This window comes from Lemur catta, chromosome 1 (genome assembly GCF_020740605.2).
Source record: "Lemur catta isolate mLemCat1 chromosome 1, mLemCat1.pri, whole genome shotgun sequence".
Lineage (NCBI taxonomy): Eukaryota > Metazoa > Chordata > Mammalia > Primates > Lemuridae > Lemur > Lemur catta.
Genome location: NC_059128.1, coordinates 47,161,242 through 47,181,983, shown reverse-complemented (window position 1 = coordinate 47,181,983; position 20,742 = coordinate 47,161,242). Strand labels below are relative to the sequence as shown.

Here is a 20,742-nt window from a genome sequence, read left to right as displayed (position 1 = left end):
GCTGCCTACAAACAACTCACTGTACCTGTAAGGACACAGATAGACTGAAAGTGAATGGATGAAAAAGATATTCCATGCAAATGAAAACCAAGAGAGCAGGCATAGCTATACTTGTATCAGAGAGAAAAGACTTTAAGTCAAAAACAAGAAAAAGAGACAAAGAAGGGCATTATATAATGATAAAGGGGTTAATTTAGCAAGAGAATATAGCTGTTATATAGGTACTCATTATTAGAGCACCTAAATATATACAGCAAACATTGACAGATCTAAATATATAGTGCAATACAATAGTAGGGGAGTTCAACATTCCATATTCAGGAATGAACACATCATTCAGATAGAAGATCAACAAAGAAACAATAGATTTAAACATTACTCTAGGCCAAACTGACATAATAGATGTTTACAGAACATTCCCTCCAACAGATAAAATATATAGATTCTTCTCAACTGTACATGGAACATCCTCCAGGATAGATCACATATTAAGCCACAAAACAAGTTATGTCAAATTTCAAAAGATCAAATTCATATCAAGTATCTTTTCTGACCACAAAGGTATTGAATTAGAAATTGATAACAAGAGAAATGTCAGAAATTTTACAAATACATGGAAATTAAACAACATGTTCCTGAACATTCAATGGGTCAATAAAGAAATAATTTCTAGATAAAAATAAAAATACATACATATAAAACCTATGGTATACAGTGAAAGCAGTTCTAAGAAAGTTTATACTAATAAATCCCTTTATCAAAAAGAAGAAAAATCTCAAATAAAAAATCTAACACTGAGCCTAAAGAAAGTAGAAAAATAACACACTAACTCCCAAATTAGTAGTATAAAATAAATAATAAAGATCAGAGCAAAAATAAATGAAATAGAGACTAAAATATAATATAAAATATCAACAAAATGAAGAGTTGGCTTTTTGAAAAGATAAAATCAATGAACCTTTAGCTAGACTCAGAAAAAAAGAGAAAAGATCCAAATAAATAAATCAGAGGTGAAAAAGAAATTAAAACTGATTCCACAGAAATATAAATAAAGATCATAATAGACTATGATGAACAACTGTATGGAAACAAATTTGAAAACCTAGAAGAAATGGATAAATCCATTAACACACACAGCCTTCCAAAATTGAATCACAAAGACACAGAACATCTGAACAAACCAATAATAAGTAACAAGACTGGATCTGTAATTAAAAGTCTTCCATCAAAAAAAATCGCAGTACCTGATGGCTTCACTGCTGAATTTTAGCCAATATTTAAGAAAGAACTAATAAAAAATCTTTTCAAACTATTCCAAAGAATTGAAAGGAGAACTCTTCCAAGCTCATTCTGCCAGGCCAGCATTACCCTGATACAAAACCAGAGGACACAATAATAGAAAAGAAACCACAAGCTAATTTTCCTGATAAACATACATGTAAAAATCCTCAACAAAATACTAGCAAATTCAACAGCACATTAAAAAGATTATTCACCGTGATCAGGTGAAATCCATTCCTGGGATGCAAGGACAGCTCAACATGTACAAATCAATAAACCTGACACACCACATTAACAGAATCAAGGACAAAAGCCATATAATCATTTTAATAGACACAGAAAAAGTATTTGATAAAATCCAACATCCCTTCATGATAAAACTCTAACTAGGCATAGAAGGAATCTAGCTCAACACAATAAAGGCCATAAATGACAGACCCACAGCTAACATCATAATGAATGGGGAAAAGTTGAAAGCGTTTCCTCTAATATCTGGAATAACACAAAGATGCCCACTTTCACTATTATTATTCAACATATTACTGGAAGTCCTACCCAGAGAAATTAGGCAAAAGAAAGAAAGAAATGGCATCTAAATTGGAAAGGAGGAAATCAAATTGTTACTGTGGGCAGATGACATAATCGTCCATATAAAATATCCTAAAGATTCCATGATAAAGCTATTATTTAATAGAACTAATAAATAAATTCAGTAATATTTCAGGATACAAAATCAACATACAAAAATCATTAGTGTTTCTATACATCAATAGCAAACTATCTGAAAAAAATCAAGAAAGCAACCACAGTTACAAAATCTACAAAAACTAAATACTTAGAAATAAATTTAATCAAGGAGATGAAATATCTCTACAATGAAAACTATGAAACATTGGTGAAATAAATTGAAGAGGACACAAATAAATGGAAAAATATCCCATGTTAATGGGTTGGAAGAATTAATGTTGTTAGAAGGTGCATGCTACCCAAAGCAGTCTACAGATTCATTGCAACTCCTACCAAAATATGAATGATATTCTTCACAGATATAGAAAAACAATTGTAAAATTTTATAGAATCACGAAAGTCCTCAAACAGCCAAAGCAATTTTGAACAAAAGCAACAAAGCTGGCATCACACTACCTGACTTCAAAATATTCTACAAAGCTATAGAAACTAAAACAGCTGTGGTACTGACATTAAAAATAGACCTATAGACCAATGGAACAGAATAGAGAACCCAGAAATAAATCCATCTACTTAGAGCCAACTGATTTTTCAAAGGGGCCAAAACACACACTAGTGATAGGACTGTATCTTCAATAAATGGTGCTGGGAAAACTGGATATCCACATGCAGAAGAACAAAGCTAGACCCCTATCTCTCATCATATACGAAAATTAACTGAAAACAGATTAAAGACTTAAATGTAAGATATAAAATGATAAAAACTACTGGAAGAAAAGAAGGGGAAATGCTTCATGACATTGGTCTGGGCACAAGAAACTAAAGCAAAAATAGACAAATGGGATTACATTGAAATAAAAAGCTTCTGCATAGCAATGGAAACAATCAACAAAGTGAAGAGGCAACCTACAAAATTGGAAAATATATTTGTAAACTATGCATCTGACAATAGATTAAGATCCAGAATATACAAAAAACTGAAACCACTCAATCGCAAAAACAAATAATCTGATTTAAAAATAGGCAAAAGATCTGAATAGACACTTTTCAAAAAGAAGATATACAAGTGGCCAATAGGTATATGAAAAAGCACAAAACATCACTTACATCAGGGAAATGGAAAACAAAACCACAATGGAATATCACTCCCATTAGAATGGCTATTATCAAAAAGACAAAAAATAACAAATAGCAGTATGGATGTACAGAAAGCGCACCCTTGTGCACTGCTGGTGGGAATATAAATTAATACAGCCATCATGGAAAAAAGTATGTATATTCTTCAAAAAATTAAAAATAGAACTACCCTATGGAATCCCACTGCTGTCTATATATCCAAAGGAAATAAAATCAATATGACAAGGAGATATCTGCACTCTCATGTTTATTGTGGTACTATTTACAATAGTCAAAATAGGGAATGAACCTAAGTTTCCATTAATATATGAATAAAGAAAATGTTATACACACACAGACATATTATTCAGCCATAAAATAATGAAATCCTGTCATTTTCAGCAATGTGGATGAACATGGAGGACATTATGTTAAGTAAAACAAGACAGACACAGAAAAGAATATTTCATGGTCTCACTGGTATTTGTAATCTAAAGAAGTTGATTTCACAGAAATAGAGAGCAGAATAGTGGTTACCAATGAATGGCTGGAGAGGGGAGGAGAGAATAGGGAGAGATTGGTCACTGGGTACAAAGTTACAGTTAAATAGGAAGAATTAAGTTTTTGTGTTCTATTGTACAGTGGGATGACTATGATTAACAATATTGTAATGTATATATCAAAATAGCTAAATGAATTTTGAATGTTCTCACAAAAAAGACAAATGGATGAAGTGATGGATGTGCTAAATACCCTAATTTGACTATTACACATGTATACATTTATTGAAACATCACGCTGTACTTCATAAATATGTACAATTATTATATGTCAATTTTCTAAAAGTTTGGGCTTATTTAAAATCTTTAAAACAAATTTCTAATTTTCTTGATATTATAAAAAATTTCCTAAGATTTGACCAAGGCCCATGTGTTCATTTCCAAGTTACCAGACCCATTTGCAGGTTACAAATAGCCATAGTTAAAAAGTGTTTAGAATTACCCGAGTATTTGTACATGTTATCATGTTTGACAATGCTAGAGGAAAATATGTTTTAATAAAATCTTAACAATGTCCATATTTTCAAAATAGACAATAGAATAATCAAATACATAATAAACAATCATTTATCTGTATGATAAAAATTTTATGTTTCTAACTAAAGAAACACTTTAGTAAAAATTGAAGAATGAGTTGTAGTAGTGCAGAATATATGGGAAAAATTTAGTCCTGCCTGCTGGCACAGAACACTTGATGCCATAGTGGCCTACGTCAAGCAAGGGTCAGATCAAAATAGTCTTCAATACTGTGTCATGGTAAACTCACTAGTGACACACGTGTAATGATGATTTTCAGAGATCAGTATTTTGGCAACTCAAAACTGCTCTATATATTTGCTAAAATAAAAAATGAATATTTTTATTTATAATATACTTGCAAAACACAAATATGATGCATGCAGATATTATTGTTTTATCATGCATTCTCCCACAGTTGATATCTAAACATTGGCAATTATATTAATCTGAAGATGATGTTAATCTTATGTCAGGCTTTAGTTTGTTATAAAAGGAAATATATTTTATGATGAAAAAATGGGATGCTGGAATATTTACAAACTCAGAATAACCTTATGTTATCAGAGTGTAGATGTGAAAGCTGTATTAATCTTTAAAATTGTGAAGTAAAGTATTTATAATATTTAAAGTTTAGTTATATATTTCCCTAGATAGGGATATACAGATTTCTCAAATATATATGCAATGTGGTCAAATTCTTGTTTTCAGTTTAGTTTATATCATTTTAAAAATTATCATTCATTGTCACAATAGTTTTGAATATTTGTTCAAATATTTTTTTTCCATTTAAAGCTTTTTATTTGTTAATTTAGGTTTGTGCTTCTTTCCAGTCATCAAAAAAGCTTTATAGCAACAGCTAACACTCCTACAAATTTCAATGTCTTCCTCAAGAATTACTCATTCTCCACCCCCAGTACAGTACACAAGAATATTTCATATTTTATGCACTCTGTAAAATTAAATCAGAATCATTAGATATTTTCACTTTTAACATAAATAAGGCTCTCTTTCTAAACTACATCATAAACAAAAATGAATAAAGGAAATTAAAGACATTTTTTTTTCTAAAACCAAAGCCAAGTAAATTTCAAACAGATTTCTTTGTTCCTTTAAAAGTTATTTACCATTGCAAATGGGGAAATCGAAATCTCTTTTTAAAAGAAATATTTTCCACAAAAAATAAATCAGTCAGCAAAATATATAATTATGTACTTTATAGTGAAACCTAGGCAAACTTATGGATAAAGAAATAAAGTTAGTATACATCAAGTTAAAAATGTTTTTAAGAGTTAGCAATTTAAATTAACTACCACATAAAAAACAAGTTGCCCTTTATATTGTAGTTCTCTGATCTTTCAGCCAAGCACATATTGGTTTTTAAAAGGCCCGATTTGGATAAAGTATCTTTTCAAACAGCTATAATATTACATGCTGTCTGAATTAGGAAAGTATTACAGCAGTGTTGGGTGGAAATATGAGACCTTAATTCCTACCTGGGTAAAGAAGGGTTCATAAATCTCAACTCCTTTATCAGATCCTTGCAGTAACACCTCCTGGCCACGTCTCCAGCTATACCGAACAGGTGGATTGGAATTGGCAACACACCGGAGGAACACTGTTCTCTCATAGTAAAATTGTTCTTTAGCTTCACCTATACTTTGATGAACAGTTACTACTGGATCATCCAAATCTAGAAGAAATAAAAACAACCCAATGATAATGTTATGAGATACATGGCTTTTAAAGTATTGTATTGAGCATATACAAGGCAAGCTAACCAAAGATGCACGTACCTAACTCACTGTATTACTTATCATTAGGCTCATTTTTTGAGCTTATTGAACTCATTGGCAAAGAAATTTCCAGTGATACAAATTAAAACAATAGTTATTTCTTAAGATCTCTATTTGTTGATATAGTACATATGATCTTGTATATTTCCAACTATGCCAATAGCTACAGAAAACAGTGATCCATGAGAGAGATCAAAACTGAAAACCTTCACATTCAAGAGTTTAGCCAAAACAATGAGCCACAGTGACAGAGAAATTAGTATAGAGCAGCCCAATTGACTCTTTTCCTTAATTTTTTACCTATTATTTATAACTATCATATTATCAAATAAAGTATTATATTTATAAATTATACTTTCTATTATAATAAAATATGATCTTACACAAAATATGATTTTCTCTTCATCTCAAATTTTATATCCTAGATTATATTTGCTAATTTGAAATGTGATAACAAGAGGCTCTATTAAACATCATTCATATTTCTATTGCTGAATATTGGAACTATGTGCCATTTTACTTGAATCCTAAAGAAAGACTATGTACTATAGGATTTAGCATTTTCTGGAAAAGGCCAATATGTAAATATCTGATCTTTGTGAGTCATATGGTCATTGTCTCAACTACTCATCTCTACCGCTGCAGTGTGAAAGCAGCCAAAGACTGTAAGTAAATGAATGAACAAAGAATGTTGCTGAGTACTAGTAAAACTTTATTTATAAATAGTCACCTCTCAGCTAGATTTGGCTAATGGGCCTTAGTTTGCCATAGTTTCCCAGTCTCAGATATGGCATATCCCAGGTCCTTTTCTTACGAGAAAAAGAAATTAAAAGGTATACTTGCCTTAAAGCAACAAGCTCCTAGTTCCCTATGCTAGTATAAACTTAGTATATACTTAAGTATGATGCAAACAATTGCTGGGTTAATTACGACCTTTACCCAGCTTTACCCCTTTTAATTTTATCACCATGAAAGGTTACTTAACCCTTGTGATCTTCAATTTCTTTGCCAGTAAAATGGGAATAATAATGGTACTATACTATTCAGACTGTTAAAGGATTAAATGAGATAGTCCATAAAGACCTGGGCATATGGTAAATTCTCAATAAAAGTTAGCTATTACTATTAATAATAATATTATAATTTTTAGAGTCTCATTTAAACTCCCATTGATTCCATGTTGTTTTCTTGCCTTTATCTCACCAATTTATAATACATTCAACTCTCATTATAAATAGGTAAAAATATCATTTGCTCATTTGTTCAGGCTTCTACTTGACAATCAGTTTTGTGAAAGTGTGGAAAGAACCAATAATATTTATGTAGACATAAGAATAGTGAAGTGTGTGAGCATCTGCCACCTTTAATATGTAAAAGACACTGTTCCTTAGAAAAAGATTCTCTTTGATATGTTAAAATAGTAAAAATCCAACAAAAGTAGTGAAGTAATAGCTACCTTATAGAACCAAAGACCAGAATTCAAAATTTCCCTATTTTAAAAAAGTTAATTTTTTTCAAATTTGAATGGCTTAACAACCCTACTTTGATTTCTAGTTTTGCAACATTCTGAAGGGTTTTTTTCTTCCAACATTAGAATGTTTTCACAGCTACCTCAAAGGCCTCTAATTTTAGTAGTGTAAATTTACAGAACAACTGCTGCTTTTTGGTAATGTTTAAAGAACTTTCATTTTCAATTCACTCTATTAGCAGTGTAGGGATATATGCTATCTGGTTTTATTATTGGCATATTTAAAGATACTAGTACATTATCAAGAAATGTTTAAAGGTTTTAAATATCTACCAAATATTCACTTATTTGGCGTTTTGCTATACATATATAATACATATATATATCTCCTACAGGAGACTAACTGAACTTAGCCTTAGTGACTCGAAAAAAGTTACTCTGATTCAACTGCAAACAATTTATTTTCTGTTTTGTTCAACACATAATTTCTTTTAGCTATAGATTCATTTTTAAAAGATATGAGCTGCATATGTTGTAAAAACAAAATTCTGAACTCAGAAAGCTTAGGAGCAAAACAGAGTTGGATGATAAAAAGTATAACAATGGCGACTGTTCTCAGGCTCCAAACAGTTAATGGTATTGTACTTTCCAACATCCATTTACTGATGTATTCCTAGCTCTTTTCTTGTTAGGTGGTGGTGTCAATAAGCTCAGTCAGGAATAGACTGAACCTTAACAATCGTTTAAACATGCTTTTCCCTGGTTTGGATAAGTTTTGCATTACAGGCCTTTTGAGATTCTAATCGTGTGATGGTGGCTTACTGAGCATTTTATTGGCTAAGTTATCTGTTTGACTCCCTCATGTTTAGGAATTTCTACTTCATAAATCTTTTTGCATCTCAGATTTAAAAACTAACATGCTAAAATAAAATTTGTTTTAGACAAGTCAAATGATGGCATGGCTAAAAAATATATGTTAAGGGAGATTATGTGTATGTATGTATATATGTATGTGTGTATGTATGTAAATATATATTATGTATACATATAATAATATATAGTTTAAGTAACTTATATACTTATGTGTCACTTAAATATATTTTAATATATATTCTATTATTATTAAATATATACCTAATATATGTATTTGTCTTAAGACAGCTTTCTGATAAAAAAGAAACTAAGACAGAGATGTATATGCAGGAATGGTTTGGGGAAATGCCTTCTAGATCAGCACATGTTGGGGAGTGAAAGAAATAGGTTTGAGCAGGGGGAGGGTTGAACTACAGAGCAGTTGCAAAGGTCTCAGTAGCTCTGGAGAAGTTCTGGAGCTGTGATGTCCCCTCAGATCTGTCCTACTCAGAGGCAAGGGGGCTAAGCCTTTACATAGCCACCCCCTGCTCCATCAACCAGTCATTCAATTTGTGTTACCCACTAGGTGGCATAACCTTAGGAGGGGCTGCTCTGGTTGGCTTAGGGCAATTTCTAGAGAGGGATTTAGCATATAGCAATCAGGTGCTGGAATAATGCATGCTTAAGTCCTGAGGAGGGGATCTGGCTGGTGCAACACAGCATTCACTCAGGTCCACTTCCTAGGTGTGATCATCTTCTACTATTGCCATTCTACATTCCTCTCACCCTTGTCTAGTATATCTTTTGATGTTGGTATCTTAACTACAATAGTAGGGTTACCAGAACATTGTCACTAGGAAATCTGAGTCCTTAATTCGCCAGACTCTTCTCAGGCCATGGCCGATGCAGTTGTCTGCTTACCACCAAAATTGGACAAATGAATACGAAGAAATGACACAGTGGATCAACTGTGTATCAAACTTATTCTTTACTGGCTCACTATGTAACAACAGTCCTACCTCTAGCAAATCAGACAAGCTAATTACTCCCACCAGGATAGTGCCCCCCCTTATCTGCTGTTTCCTGACACAGAAGCCTAAAGTAGCTGAGTAGCTGCCATGGCTTAAAGAGTAATGTGACTCCTGCTATGTCACTTACTAGAAGCTTTCTTCACTTCTGGGAACTGAGAACTCTAAACTGGCAGAGCCTAGAGTTGCGGGAAGGGAAGCATAGATTTCCCAAGTGGGTCATTGGATGAGATGGTAGCAAGTGAGGTCACTCTTTGGTTCTTGGACCCATGTATTCTACAAGTAAAAAAAGAGCACCATATGATAATGGTCATTGATTTAGGATTTAACTGCACCCTGGAGGATAGCAGTTGCTCCTCATTGGATATTATCTCTGCAAGACTCAACTGTCCTCTCAAAATGCCAGCCTGTCGCTCTATGAAGCTGGCATTTTCAGGTGATGTAGTACATAATGTAGCCAGATAATCTCATGGCAATGTGTCCACTGCAGAATCCTAGATAGGTCAACTAGGATCCTGTGTATGACAGTTCTCAAAATGTTTCAGAAGTATCCTTTCCCTAGTACATGTTATCCAAGTAAAAAGACATAGGCTCTTTATGGAAGAACAGAAGAGAATCATTACCATGGATATTTGCTGTGGTATTGCAGGGATCTTTCTGGTGATTCAGACGAGCCTTCAGTCAATGAGTTCAAGTTCTGAAAATTGTCTCAAGTTCAGAGATTGTACAAGGAGTCATGACTTTTTATTAGGTGGGCATATTCAGCTTCCTCATCATCCATCTTTGATTTATTTCAATTGTGTAGATTGTATAATACTTTGTTGGCTGTCTACTTACTTTTCCCCTAGGGATGCTGTGTTCTATTAACCATCTCCATAGCTCTCTGTGAGTCGAGAGTCCTGGATGCATTTAAACTAGCTGCTCATTAAGAAAATTGTGCCCATCTTCTTGTGACAACTAATCACCATGACCTAACCTCTATTACTCTATTATTTTGAGATTCTGTCATCCTCATTGCTATCAGAAACCCAATTTTATAAGAGCATCTCCTGCCATCAATAATTACATAAAGAGGATAGTTACTGCTGCAGCCTCTCAATTATGCTTATGTCTCAGTCATCAGCACATTTTTGTTGCTTTAGACCATGGGATGTCCCACAAGCCTTACAAAGAATAGAGTTAACGGATAACATTTTTTGACCTTACTTACTTGGTATGTTTACTTTAACATGCCCACATCTCTGAGTCTTTTGGTATTTTTTTTTCTACTGTCTGCACAGCAACCTTGGCATTTATATTAATATTTTATTTAGTGGGGACCATTGCTTTCTGTAAGTTTCCAAAAGCCACCCTAGCAGCATGTAACACTGTTTCCTGCTGTCCTTGCCAAGGTGTTAAATCTTGTATCATGGTAGAATGCTTCCCTATCAATAAACTCTGATTCTCTATCTTCACCTGACCCTTCTCTCCATCCTCAATCCTATTCAATTTTATTCTCTATTCCACTTAGTCCAACAGCACCAGGATCCAGCTCCATACTCCCCTAACTCCTGCCAGCAAATATTGTCTAGGGTCATTTGAAGCAGTTGTTTTTCTTTCTTAAAAACCAAGTATTTCCATAGCCAAGTAATATTATCTATTGACCCTATATATGGATCTGGTGTTCTGGAGTGGAGGTGGAAGCATATCCTAAGAAGGGTGTGTGTTGTCTCAAAGGGAAGAAGTTTCTGCATCATTTTTGAGTAAGATAAAAGTGACAGCCACTATCTGGGAAAAATAGGCCATTTACGTAGGCCCAGCGGTTTAGACATACATGAAGTTAAAGGTTACAGAGTTCATAAACCCAGATGTATCTCACACCCTCAAGTCAGGGTTCCACTTGTTCCCAAAGAAGGTTCAGACTCTGGCTTAGCTAAGGATGCAGACTTCCTGGAATTCTGTTTTATTAATACTTATTTAAATAAGTCCTAAGCCTTTTCATTGGCTTTTATGACTTCCTGTTACAGAGGATGAGTCTCTTTATATTTTGCTAAAGAGGTCTTATTTTCACGTTATCACCCTCAAGTGATGATTAAGTATACTCAGCCTTTCATTATTTTTTCCCCTGCATGAAAGGAGCCCAGAAAAAACTGATTCCATTGACCTTATAATTATTGCTTTCCTCTGAATTCCTCAAAAGCCTGAGATATTGAACTCATAGTGCATTGCCTTCCATTGGTATCTACCCTTGTTTACTATAGGTGAAGATTTTAACAATCGTACCACGATACCATTCAAGGGCTATTGGTGGTCCTCCTCCCTTCAGCAATGGAGTCCCCATTGCCAGTCAGGTATTTGACTAATGGGTGATCCATCTCTAAATTTCCATTTTTTTGGAGTCAACTTCCTCAGGCCACCTGGAATGAGTTCTTTGGAAATCTGATTCTTTCATGAAGACATACATTTAGAAAATTTATTGGAGTGTGCCCTCAGGATCAACTCATGTGGTGGCATACAAAAAAAAAAAAAATAGGACTAGGCAGTGGAAGAAGTTCAGCTATGATACATCACTACAAAGGTGCCAAATGATCCAGAAGAAATTCCTGAGTTGAGAAAGCCTGTCAGAGTTACCCTGCAGAGTTTTCCTACAAAGGACACTGATCAGTCACTGAATTAGGACTTTCCCTGGTGAGGCTTGACTTTAGCTTAGGTGGCTCTTTTCAGGTGAGGACAATTTCATAAGAAGGATTCATTTGAGAACCAACATCTTCCAACACTCCCAGAACTTAGAGCACTTGCTACACAGTTTTATCCAAATTTTATTCAGTTCTGCTTTGAGATTACTATTTATCAGTTTTTTCAATCTTTAAAAGATCTACATCTATATTTATTCAATAATCAATTTTCATGCTATATGGCCTTGATAATATTACAAAACCTTACTGGACTATTTTCTGTTATTGTTGATATTTTATCTAATTTCTTCTCTTTAAAACATTTTAATTTCATAGCCTAAAGTGTGTGAAATTCAAACATCTAAAAATCATATTTACTGACAAATGCAAAATGTTCTTTGAAGTAAAGAGCACATGACTTTTATTATTTATTGGGGGCTAAAATTCTTCACATTTATAAAGTAATGTGATTAATTAAATACATTATTTTTGATATACAAATATTTATTTTAAATATATTTTAATAACATAACTCATATGGTTTTCTATAAAATATATTCCTATGTGAACAGGACCCACACCTCAGTTATGTTTGAATTCCTAAAAACCAAAATAATGGACATAAATATTCAATAATAATCAAACGGATTAATATAAAGAAAGATTTATTTGTTACTAATACAGTCAATGTCAGTTTTTAACAAAGCTACCCATACCTAATAATAATCTAAAAATTTTAAATTTTTTCCTTAAGTGCAGCAGTTACTCCTTTATAACTGAAATAATTTTCTTGAAACTTTTTTTTTGGCTGATTAAATATGCCAGACACTGACAGATTAGAGTCATTTTAAGAAAATAAAAAATATGATGATGTTTGCTATTTTCCTTATCTCTAGAAAGAAGTCTCCCAAAAGAACTTAAAGCATGAAAAAATTTGACGTAGGTTTTAATGAAATGGCAAGGGGAAGGTTCCAAGGCAATCTGAAATTTTTTTTTTTTTTTTAGAAGAGTCTCACTGTGTTGCCCGGGCTAGAGTGAGTGCTGTGGCGTCAGCCTAGCTCACAGCAACCTCAAACTCCTGGGTTTAAGCAATCCTACTGCCTTAGCCTCCCGAGTAGCTGGGACTACAAGCATGCACCACCATGCCCAGCTAATTTTTTCTATATATATATTTTAGTTCAGATAATTTTTATTTCTATTGTTAGTAGAGACGGGGTCTCGCTCAGGATGGTCTCGAACTCCTGACCTCGAGTGATCCAACCGCCTCGGCCTCCCAGAGTGCTAGCATTACAGGCGTGAGCCACTGTGCCCGGCCTGAAATTTTAAATAGTTTTCCATTGTGTACCTGTAAGAATTATCTACTTGTCAGTTCTATTTTACAAATATGTTTTGAATTCCTATGCACTTTGACATATAGATGTTTAGCATACAGTTTACATATCATCAACTAATGGTGATAGAACTAATATTTACCGAGCACATATTTTGGGCCAGGTGTTTTGAAAGAAACTTCACGTATGTCAACTAATTTTATTTTTATAGAAAACTTGTCTCTTTTAATTTCCTGGAAAGTTGAGCTTCAGAAAGATTAAGTAATTTGCAGTTTATAAACAGCAGTGTTAGTATTAGAGTCAAATTTTTCCATTTGTATGTCCACTATTTTCACACGTAGTTTTACATATCATATAAACCACTCAGTTTATAAGTAGCCTACAATTAATGAGTCAAAAAACATCAGTAAGATTTAAAAAAATAGATAAATAATCCTATAGATACGTAAATCAAAGATAGATAACTGATTCTTTCTGGAAAGAATAGTAAAGCCTTCCTGAAAAGATGATGCCTGAGAGAAATCCTGAATTATGAAGCGAGTAAGCCAGGTAGAGTAGGCAGTGGCAGGTACAAAGTTCTGAGGTGTCAGAGCAAATATCATACTTCAGATATGCAGCAAAGCTAGAATAGAGTTTTGGGTGTTTGGGAACATTGATATGATATGATGTTTGAGAGGTAACAATGGGTGAAATCATTAGTAGCACCATGATAAAGAAAATCAATTTCATTATGTTTTTTTTTTTTTTCTTTTTTGATCATCCTGGCTCTTTCTGAGCCATACAGGTGGTAGGAAGAGTGGCAATGGAGATCAGTAAGAAAGTGTCTGGAACAATTGAGATGAACAGTGATGGGAGCTTTAAAATTAGGTTGTGGCAATGGGCATGGAGAGAAGACTCACATGAACTGAACAGGGCAAGTGATTACAAATAGGGCTGAGGGAAAGGTGGGAGTTAAGGAAGGCCTTGCTTTGGCAGTTGGGTACATTAACTAAAACATGAAATGTAAAAAGAGAACTTTGCCTGGCCATGGGGTGTGCAGGACAGGGGTCGTGAAAGGTAGGCGTTGATGAGTTCTGTTTGGATCATGCTGGGTGTCAGGCACAGATAGCTCCTCCAGTCACAACGTACATAAGCTTGGAGCCACAGTGAGAAGTCTGGGCTACAGACATGGATTTGAGAGTCATCAGTGTGTTGTGTGGGAGAATAGACCACTTAAGGAGTATGAAGAATGGAAAAAGGAAAGGACAAAGGAAGGGAAAAAAAAAAAAAAGGAAAACTTTGAAAAAGACTAAGGAAAAAGCAATGGGAGATGTCCTGTCAAAACAAATAAATAGCAAACAAAATAAATTTTAAAAGCACTTCCACAGCCATGGAGGGGTCAGAAAGCAAAATAAATGGTGAAAAAAGATCAAGATAAGAAAAGAATGACTGTAAATTTGGCAAGCAATAGGTCACTGATGACCTTTGCCAGAGTCGTGTCAGAGTGATGGGACTACCAGTCATTTTCCTATACTTTACAGAGTGAAAGTCAGGTAAAAACATGGAGAGATTAGAGGGTATAATCCTTTCAAGGAACTTGGCTCTGACTAAGAGTTGGGGATAGAAGACAAAATGCAATCAAAACAGTCTTGATTTGCCATTGTTTTGTTTTTCCCTACGCTGAGTGATGCACATTTAAATCCCTAGTAGAAAATAAAACATAGAGAGCTTTAAAAAAACAGTTAATGTTTGAAATTGGTATTTTAATAAATAATTGTTATTTTAGTACTATAATTTTTATTTGGATTTTTACAACTCAACATTATTTAAGTCTCCTTTATTAGTGGTATGTCCCTGTTTTTCAGGAACTTTTCATTTAAGCTCCCAGTCTTATAGACTCGAAAACTTTAAGTTATTTTTGACTTTTCCCTTTTTTTTTTTTACAAGGCATAGATTTTTTTACCTTAAAAATATCCAAAATTAGTTCTTACAGATGAAATAGCTTTGTGTTTAAGAATACCTTTTTCAAACATTGAGTGTTTTTCTAAAGCTCCCTATGTTTTATTTTCTACCAAGGATTTAAATGTACATCTCTCAGCTTAGGGAAAAACAAAACAATGGCAAATCAAGACTCTTTTGATCACATGTTGTCTTCTGCCCCCTAACTCTTCTTAGTCAGAGCCAAGTTTCTTGAAAGGATTATACCCACTAATCTCTTCATGTTTTTACCTGACTTTCACTCTGTTCACTAAATTATGGAAGCATTTGTTTAGTCTACTTTCCACTTCCATTGAGGATACTCTAGTGACATGAACATGTTAACTCACCTCCCAGCATGCACTGGTGCAATTAATCTATCTGCTTGTGATTAATCAGTTATTAACTGCAACTGAAGTCATGGGGTATAGTTACAAGTTAAAGAAGGTAAAAAATCAATTAAACTCAAAAATAATCACAGCAGAAGCATGTTTCCACAGGGGTTTATTCCATCGTTTGGTCTAATTTTTCCATCTTTAATCTTTGAATTAAACCAAATGAATCTGAAATCCCAGATGGCAAAGACATACTAAATACTGTATTGGACGTTGTCTTTCCCTCTGGGAAGTTACAGAAATCTTAAAAATACTATATGGAAGATATGTAAATGTGTTTTCTTAAGGAAAATAACTAGTCAATACATTTTGGAGGCACTAGAGCTAGTATATTATTTTTTCATTTTTTGGACAAAGATTTATGTTACTATTATAACTATAGAATGAATGCACACAACAATAGATAATGCTAACTATATACACGTGTATCAGTTGCCACAACCTGAATAAAATTAAGTTACCTTAACGCTATACAAAAAGGAAACTATAAATCATTGTTAGACTTATCAATAATTAAGAACTGAACATCAATATCAATAATTTTTAGCACTTTCTGCAGATATCAATTCAAAAGCGCTGTTTTCTTTGATAAGTCTATGGGAAATTCTGTGCAAATATTGATGACTAGAAATGGTTCATGTCTTTCCTACACAGTGATTTTTGAACAATGACCAATTTTATCTGATACCCATAATAGAAAACAGACAAAATGAATGCTTACAGGCAACTTCTCAACATGAGACATTTATAAGAGTGAAACTATTGATAGAATTTGGACTTATTCTTGTGTGAAGTTTTGCTCTTACTTATCTACTCACACAAATCACAATCTATTGCATCTTCCATAAGTTTAAAAAAATATATGTAACTACATATTGTATAGCTCTTAGTCAATACTATCCTGATGATTTTGTATATCATTTTTGGGGAAAGAGTTTTGAACCTTCAGATTGTCTGGAAAAACTATCCCCGGATTTTCCTTTTACCTCCTCCTCACCTATTTTCTATCAAACTTCTGAAAAATGAGAATAACAAGAAATATGAATTTTTAAACTATATACATATACACACATATATATGTCATATATATATTGTCATGCACTGCATAATGACCTTTTTTTTTGGTCAACAATGGACCACATATAAGACAGTAGTCCCATGTGAGTATAATACCATATTTTCACTGAACCTTTCCTTTGTTTAGATATATTTAGACACAGAACTACTTAATACTATGTTATAATTGCTTACAGTGTTCAGTACAGTACATGCTGTACAGGTTTGTGGCCTAGCAGCAATAGGCTATACCATATAGCTAGGTGCATAATAGGCTCAACACCATCTAGATTTGTGTAAGTACACTCTGTGATGTCCACACAATGACAAAATCACCTGTTATGCATTTCTCAGAATGTATCCCTTTTGTGTGTGTGTGCATGTGTGTGTGTGTAAGGGCTTATACATTTTTTTATAAAATTTAAATAACACTTTTTTAAGTGTTGCTTTTCTCTTACAAAACACCTTATGGAAATCCCTCTAAGATACAGATATAATCACCTCCCCCTTTTTAAAAATTGTTGTACAATATCCCAGGTCATGAATGTAAAATGAATGTATTATAATTTATTCAATCATTCCTACATTATGGGCATTGAATTTATTTCTGTATTTTCTTTGCCTCTGCATAAAATGCTACATTAATTGTTTCTGAACATGTACCTTCAAACTGGTGGCTTTATTTTAAAAGGAGAAATCTTATAAGTGGGAAGCTGGCTTGTAAGCAGTTATAAATGATTTTGCCTGATTCCTTTCCATAAGGAATGTACAATTCACCCCAAGCCTATGAGTATTGTTCTTCCTACATCTCAGCTATGGCAAGTTATTTATTTATTTTTGCTTTTTAAAATTTTTACTCACTCTGATTGTATAAGGTAACAGTTCATTTTACTTTAGATTACACTTCCTTGACTACTAGTAAACTTGAGTGTCTTTCCATTTGAGAAATGAATTTCTAGACTTTTGTTTTAATGTCTATTCACATCCTTTGTCTATTTTCTCTTGCATTAGTTGTATTTTTATTTAAATTTTTAAAAAATATCTTTGCACATTATAGATTATAATCTTTTGATTATTATTTTTCTATTAATTTTGTTTAATAATTTTTTTCATAGACAAAATAACTTAATTTTATATAATAAAATATACTTGTGCTCAAAGTTTTGATTTCTTCAACTTTATAAGCAGGTCTGTCTACTATTTTAATTCATCCTTATAAACTTCTGAAAGATGTAATAATAACTATCACATATATAAAACTTATGTTATCAGTCCAAAAATATATTTCTAAGTATCTAATTTCTTATTTTTTCTATTTCCTCAAATACAACTTGCATTGTCCTGTTAACAATTGGCTATCACTTCCATAATACAAGCATTAGCATCTTCTTAGGCAAGATATCCTTAGTAGCACTGTGTTATAATAATATCTCTTTAGAACAGACCTCAAGAGCGACACAACCAAGAGGAAACTTTATCTCCAGCTCTAGACTACAAAGCTTGAAGGAATAAGACTTGTAAAAAATGATTATTTAAATAAAAAACAAAAACAATATAAAAAATATGAACCACCATAACAAAAACCTCACCTGAGGTTAAAAGCATGTTTTACACGTGACTCCAAGACTAGCCAGCCTGATGTTACTAATAACTAACTTGGTATCTCCTGCTGATTACCAAATGCCTCCTATTCTAATTGTTAATTTAAAAATGAATCAACAGGGCTCCACACAGGCAGATAAGACAATTTGTGTCAGCTAGAATATATCAGGCAATCCAGCCAAGCATCCAGCACACAGGATTTGGCTCTCAGCTGCCATCTCCTAATGGACTAGGCTTAGCTCACAGAAAATTAGCGAAAATTAGTCATACTCTCAAAAGTACATTCTCACCAATCACCACTGGTGTGCCTTAATTGTGAGAATCCACTCACTATTTTTTAATAATGCCTGTAGGTGTATCTTTCCAAATGCACATGTGGCCATCTTTCGTCTTCTTTTTTTTTTTTTTTTTTAATACTGCAGACTGCTTCTGAAGTTGATACCTATTTTAAACAAGTAACTGGATGAAATTAATTCTCATTAAAGTTGAAGAAGAATTAGTTTGACTTAATGGTTACAAAGAGAAGTAAGTAATCTCAGAGATCTTTGCTCGGCTCTTTATTAATATTGTAATTTCAGGCAAGTTACTTAACCTCTCTCTGTACCAATGTCTTCTTATAAAAGCTCTGCTGTGGGAAGCACCTCAGTTAATTGTGAAAAGCAGAGAGCACTTTCTGACTGAGTGCAGAGGGAGAAAAGCAATGGAGGTTGACCAGGAAGAGAAAAATCAGTAGCACGGGGCATTCTTCTCACAAGAGACAAAGTAACAGAGGCCCAAAGTGAGGGACTTCCAAGCTACAGAGGTTGCTCTGATTGTTATTTTTCTCTGAGATATCAGATTAGAGGGGCTAAAGCATATTCCACCTGAACATGTAAACACATAAAGGAGTTACTGGAAATACTTGTTAAGTAGGAAATCCAAATCTTATTCTGCGATTGACCTCCCCAAATGAGCGGTATATATGAACAAAATGAGATTTTACTCTAAATGAAATTATTGTCTTTATCATCAGAATCAGGTAAAACCTGAGAATCTTGGTAGACCAGCTTTTGAATAATGGCTGACTACTTCCTCTATCCCAAGCATATAACTTAACTGCATTTTCATCACACTTACATCTATTTTATTGCACATTCCAATTACATAAAATGCATAGCTCCACTGCATTTAGCCAAATATTCATTGTTTGTGAATACATATCTCTACTGTTTCTTCATATTCAACTCACTATTGTCAATATATTAGACATCCACAGAAGACCTACATATCTGTAACCGGCCTGGCCGCTACGGAATTAGGTCTACATCTCTCTTTTTTTTTTTTATTTCAGCTCATCATGGGGGTACATAAGTTCAGGTCTTATACATTGTCCATGTCCCACCCATCCCCCCAAGTCAGAGTCCCAAGCGCGTCCTTTCTCATTCTCCAGACAGTGCACCTGGCACTCATCATGTAGTCATACCTCCATCCCCCCCCCCCACCTCCCCGGGTCTGCATCTTCAAGCATGACCATTCCCCAGAGGGTGCGCAACGCACTCATCATCTACATCTCTTTAATTGACAACAGCCTCCCCTTTTCTGTCATGAGTTTGCTTTTCACTATTATGGAATTTCTAAGAATTAAAAACAAACAAAAATAAAACAAAACCTAATACTAACCTCTTGCTACTTAAACGAGAGATATATAGGAATGTCAATCAAAATGATGGAAATTTCAGTAAGAATACCCTAAATGTCACAGAGCTATGATCAAATTGGAATGACCTCATGATATAAATGCCCTGCTTCATGCCGTTCTCTTCTTATTAATGTTATCTGCTGTGTGACTGTCTATGCATCCAGCGCTCACACTTCTCAAAAGAAGAAAGAAAAGGAAGTCAGGACTGGTTTTCTGCTGTTGAGGAGGCTAATAGAATATGAGGATTGTGACCACAAGAACCCAAATAATTGATTTTGGTCATATTTATAGTTTCTGTAGAACTAGAGCCTCTCAATCAAAATGATCAATGGCCACTTACTCATGAGTTAGTCAAAATATGCTAGATTTCCTCCATACTAGTGTATAAATAAATTCCTAGCAAGGAATACATAATAAGCTACTGGCACAACTTCAGGCAACAAAAAAAATCTGAAATTTCATAGTTTCATTTTTAACATTGAGTGAGGTCGTAAGCAGGCACAGAAGATAAGGTCTTAACTTACAAAAAAAAAAGAGGGTTATTTTTGTCATATTCTCAATAATATAATCTATTGCTTTTCTTTTGCTTGAGTTCTTTCCCCAAAATACCTGTCTTTGTATCGGACAATTGATGAAAAATTATGTTAAAATTATTGCTAAAAAGGGTTTTAAAGCAAATATCATAGTACATAGTTCAGAATATAATGAAACCAAATGGCCTGTACTCAGTTCTAGAAAAGGAGATAAGCTGAACAAACGTGTGTTA

General features: G+C 33.6%; 1 protein-coding gene across 1 annotated transcript in view; it reads right to left on the bottom strand.

Annotated features, from left to right (window-relative positions):
- MDGA2 (MAM domain containing glycosylphosphatidylinositol anchor 2) overlaps positions 1-20,742 on the bottom strand; it is a 762,383-nt gene that overhangs the window by 288,822 nt on the left and 452,819 nt on the right. Inside the window, exon 4 of the mRNA XM_045567836.1 lies at positions 5,657-5,853. Coding sequence (XP_045423792.1) covers positions 5,657-5,853 — 197 coding nt within the window. The remainder of the gene's footprint in view (positions 1-5,656; positions 5,854-20,742) is intronic.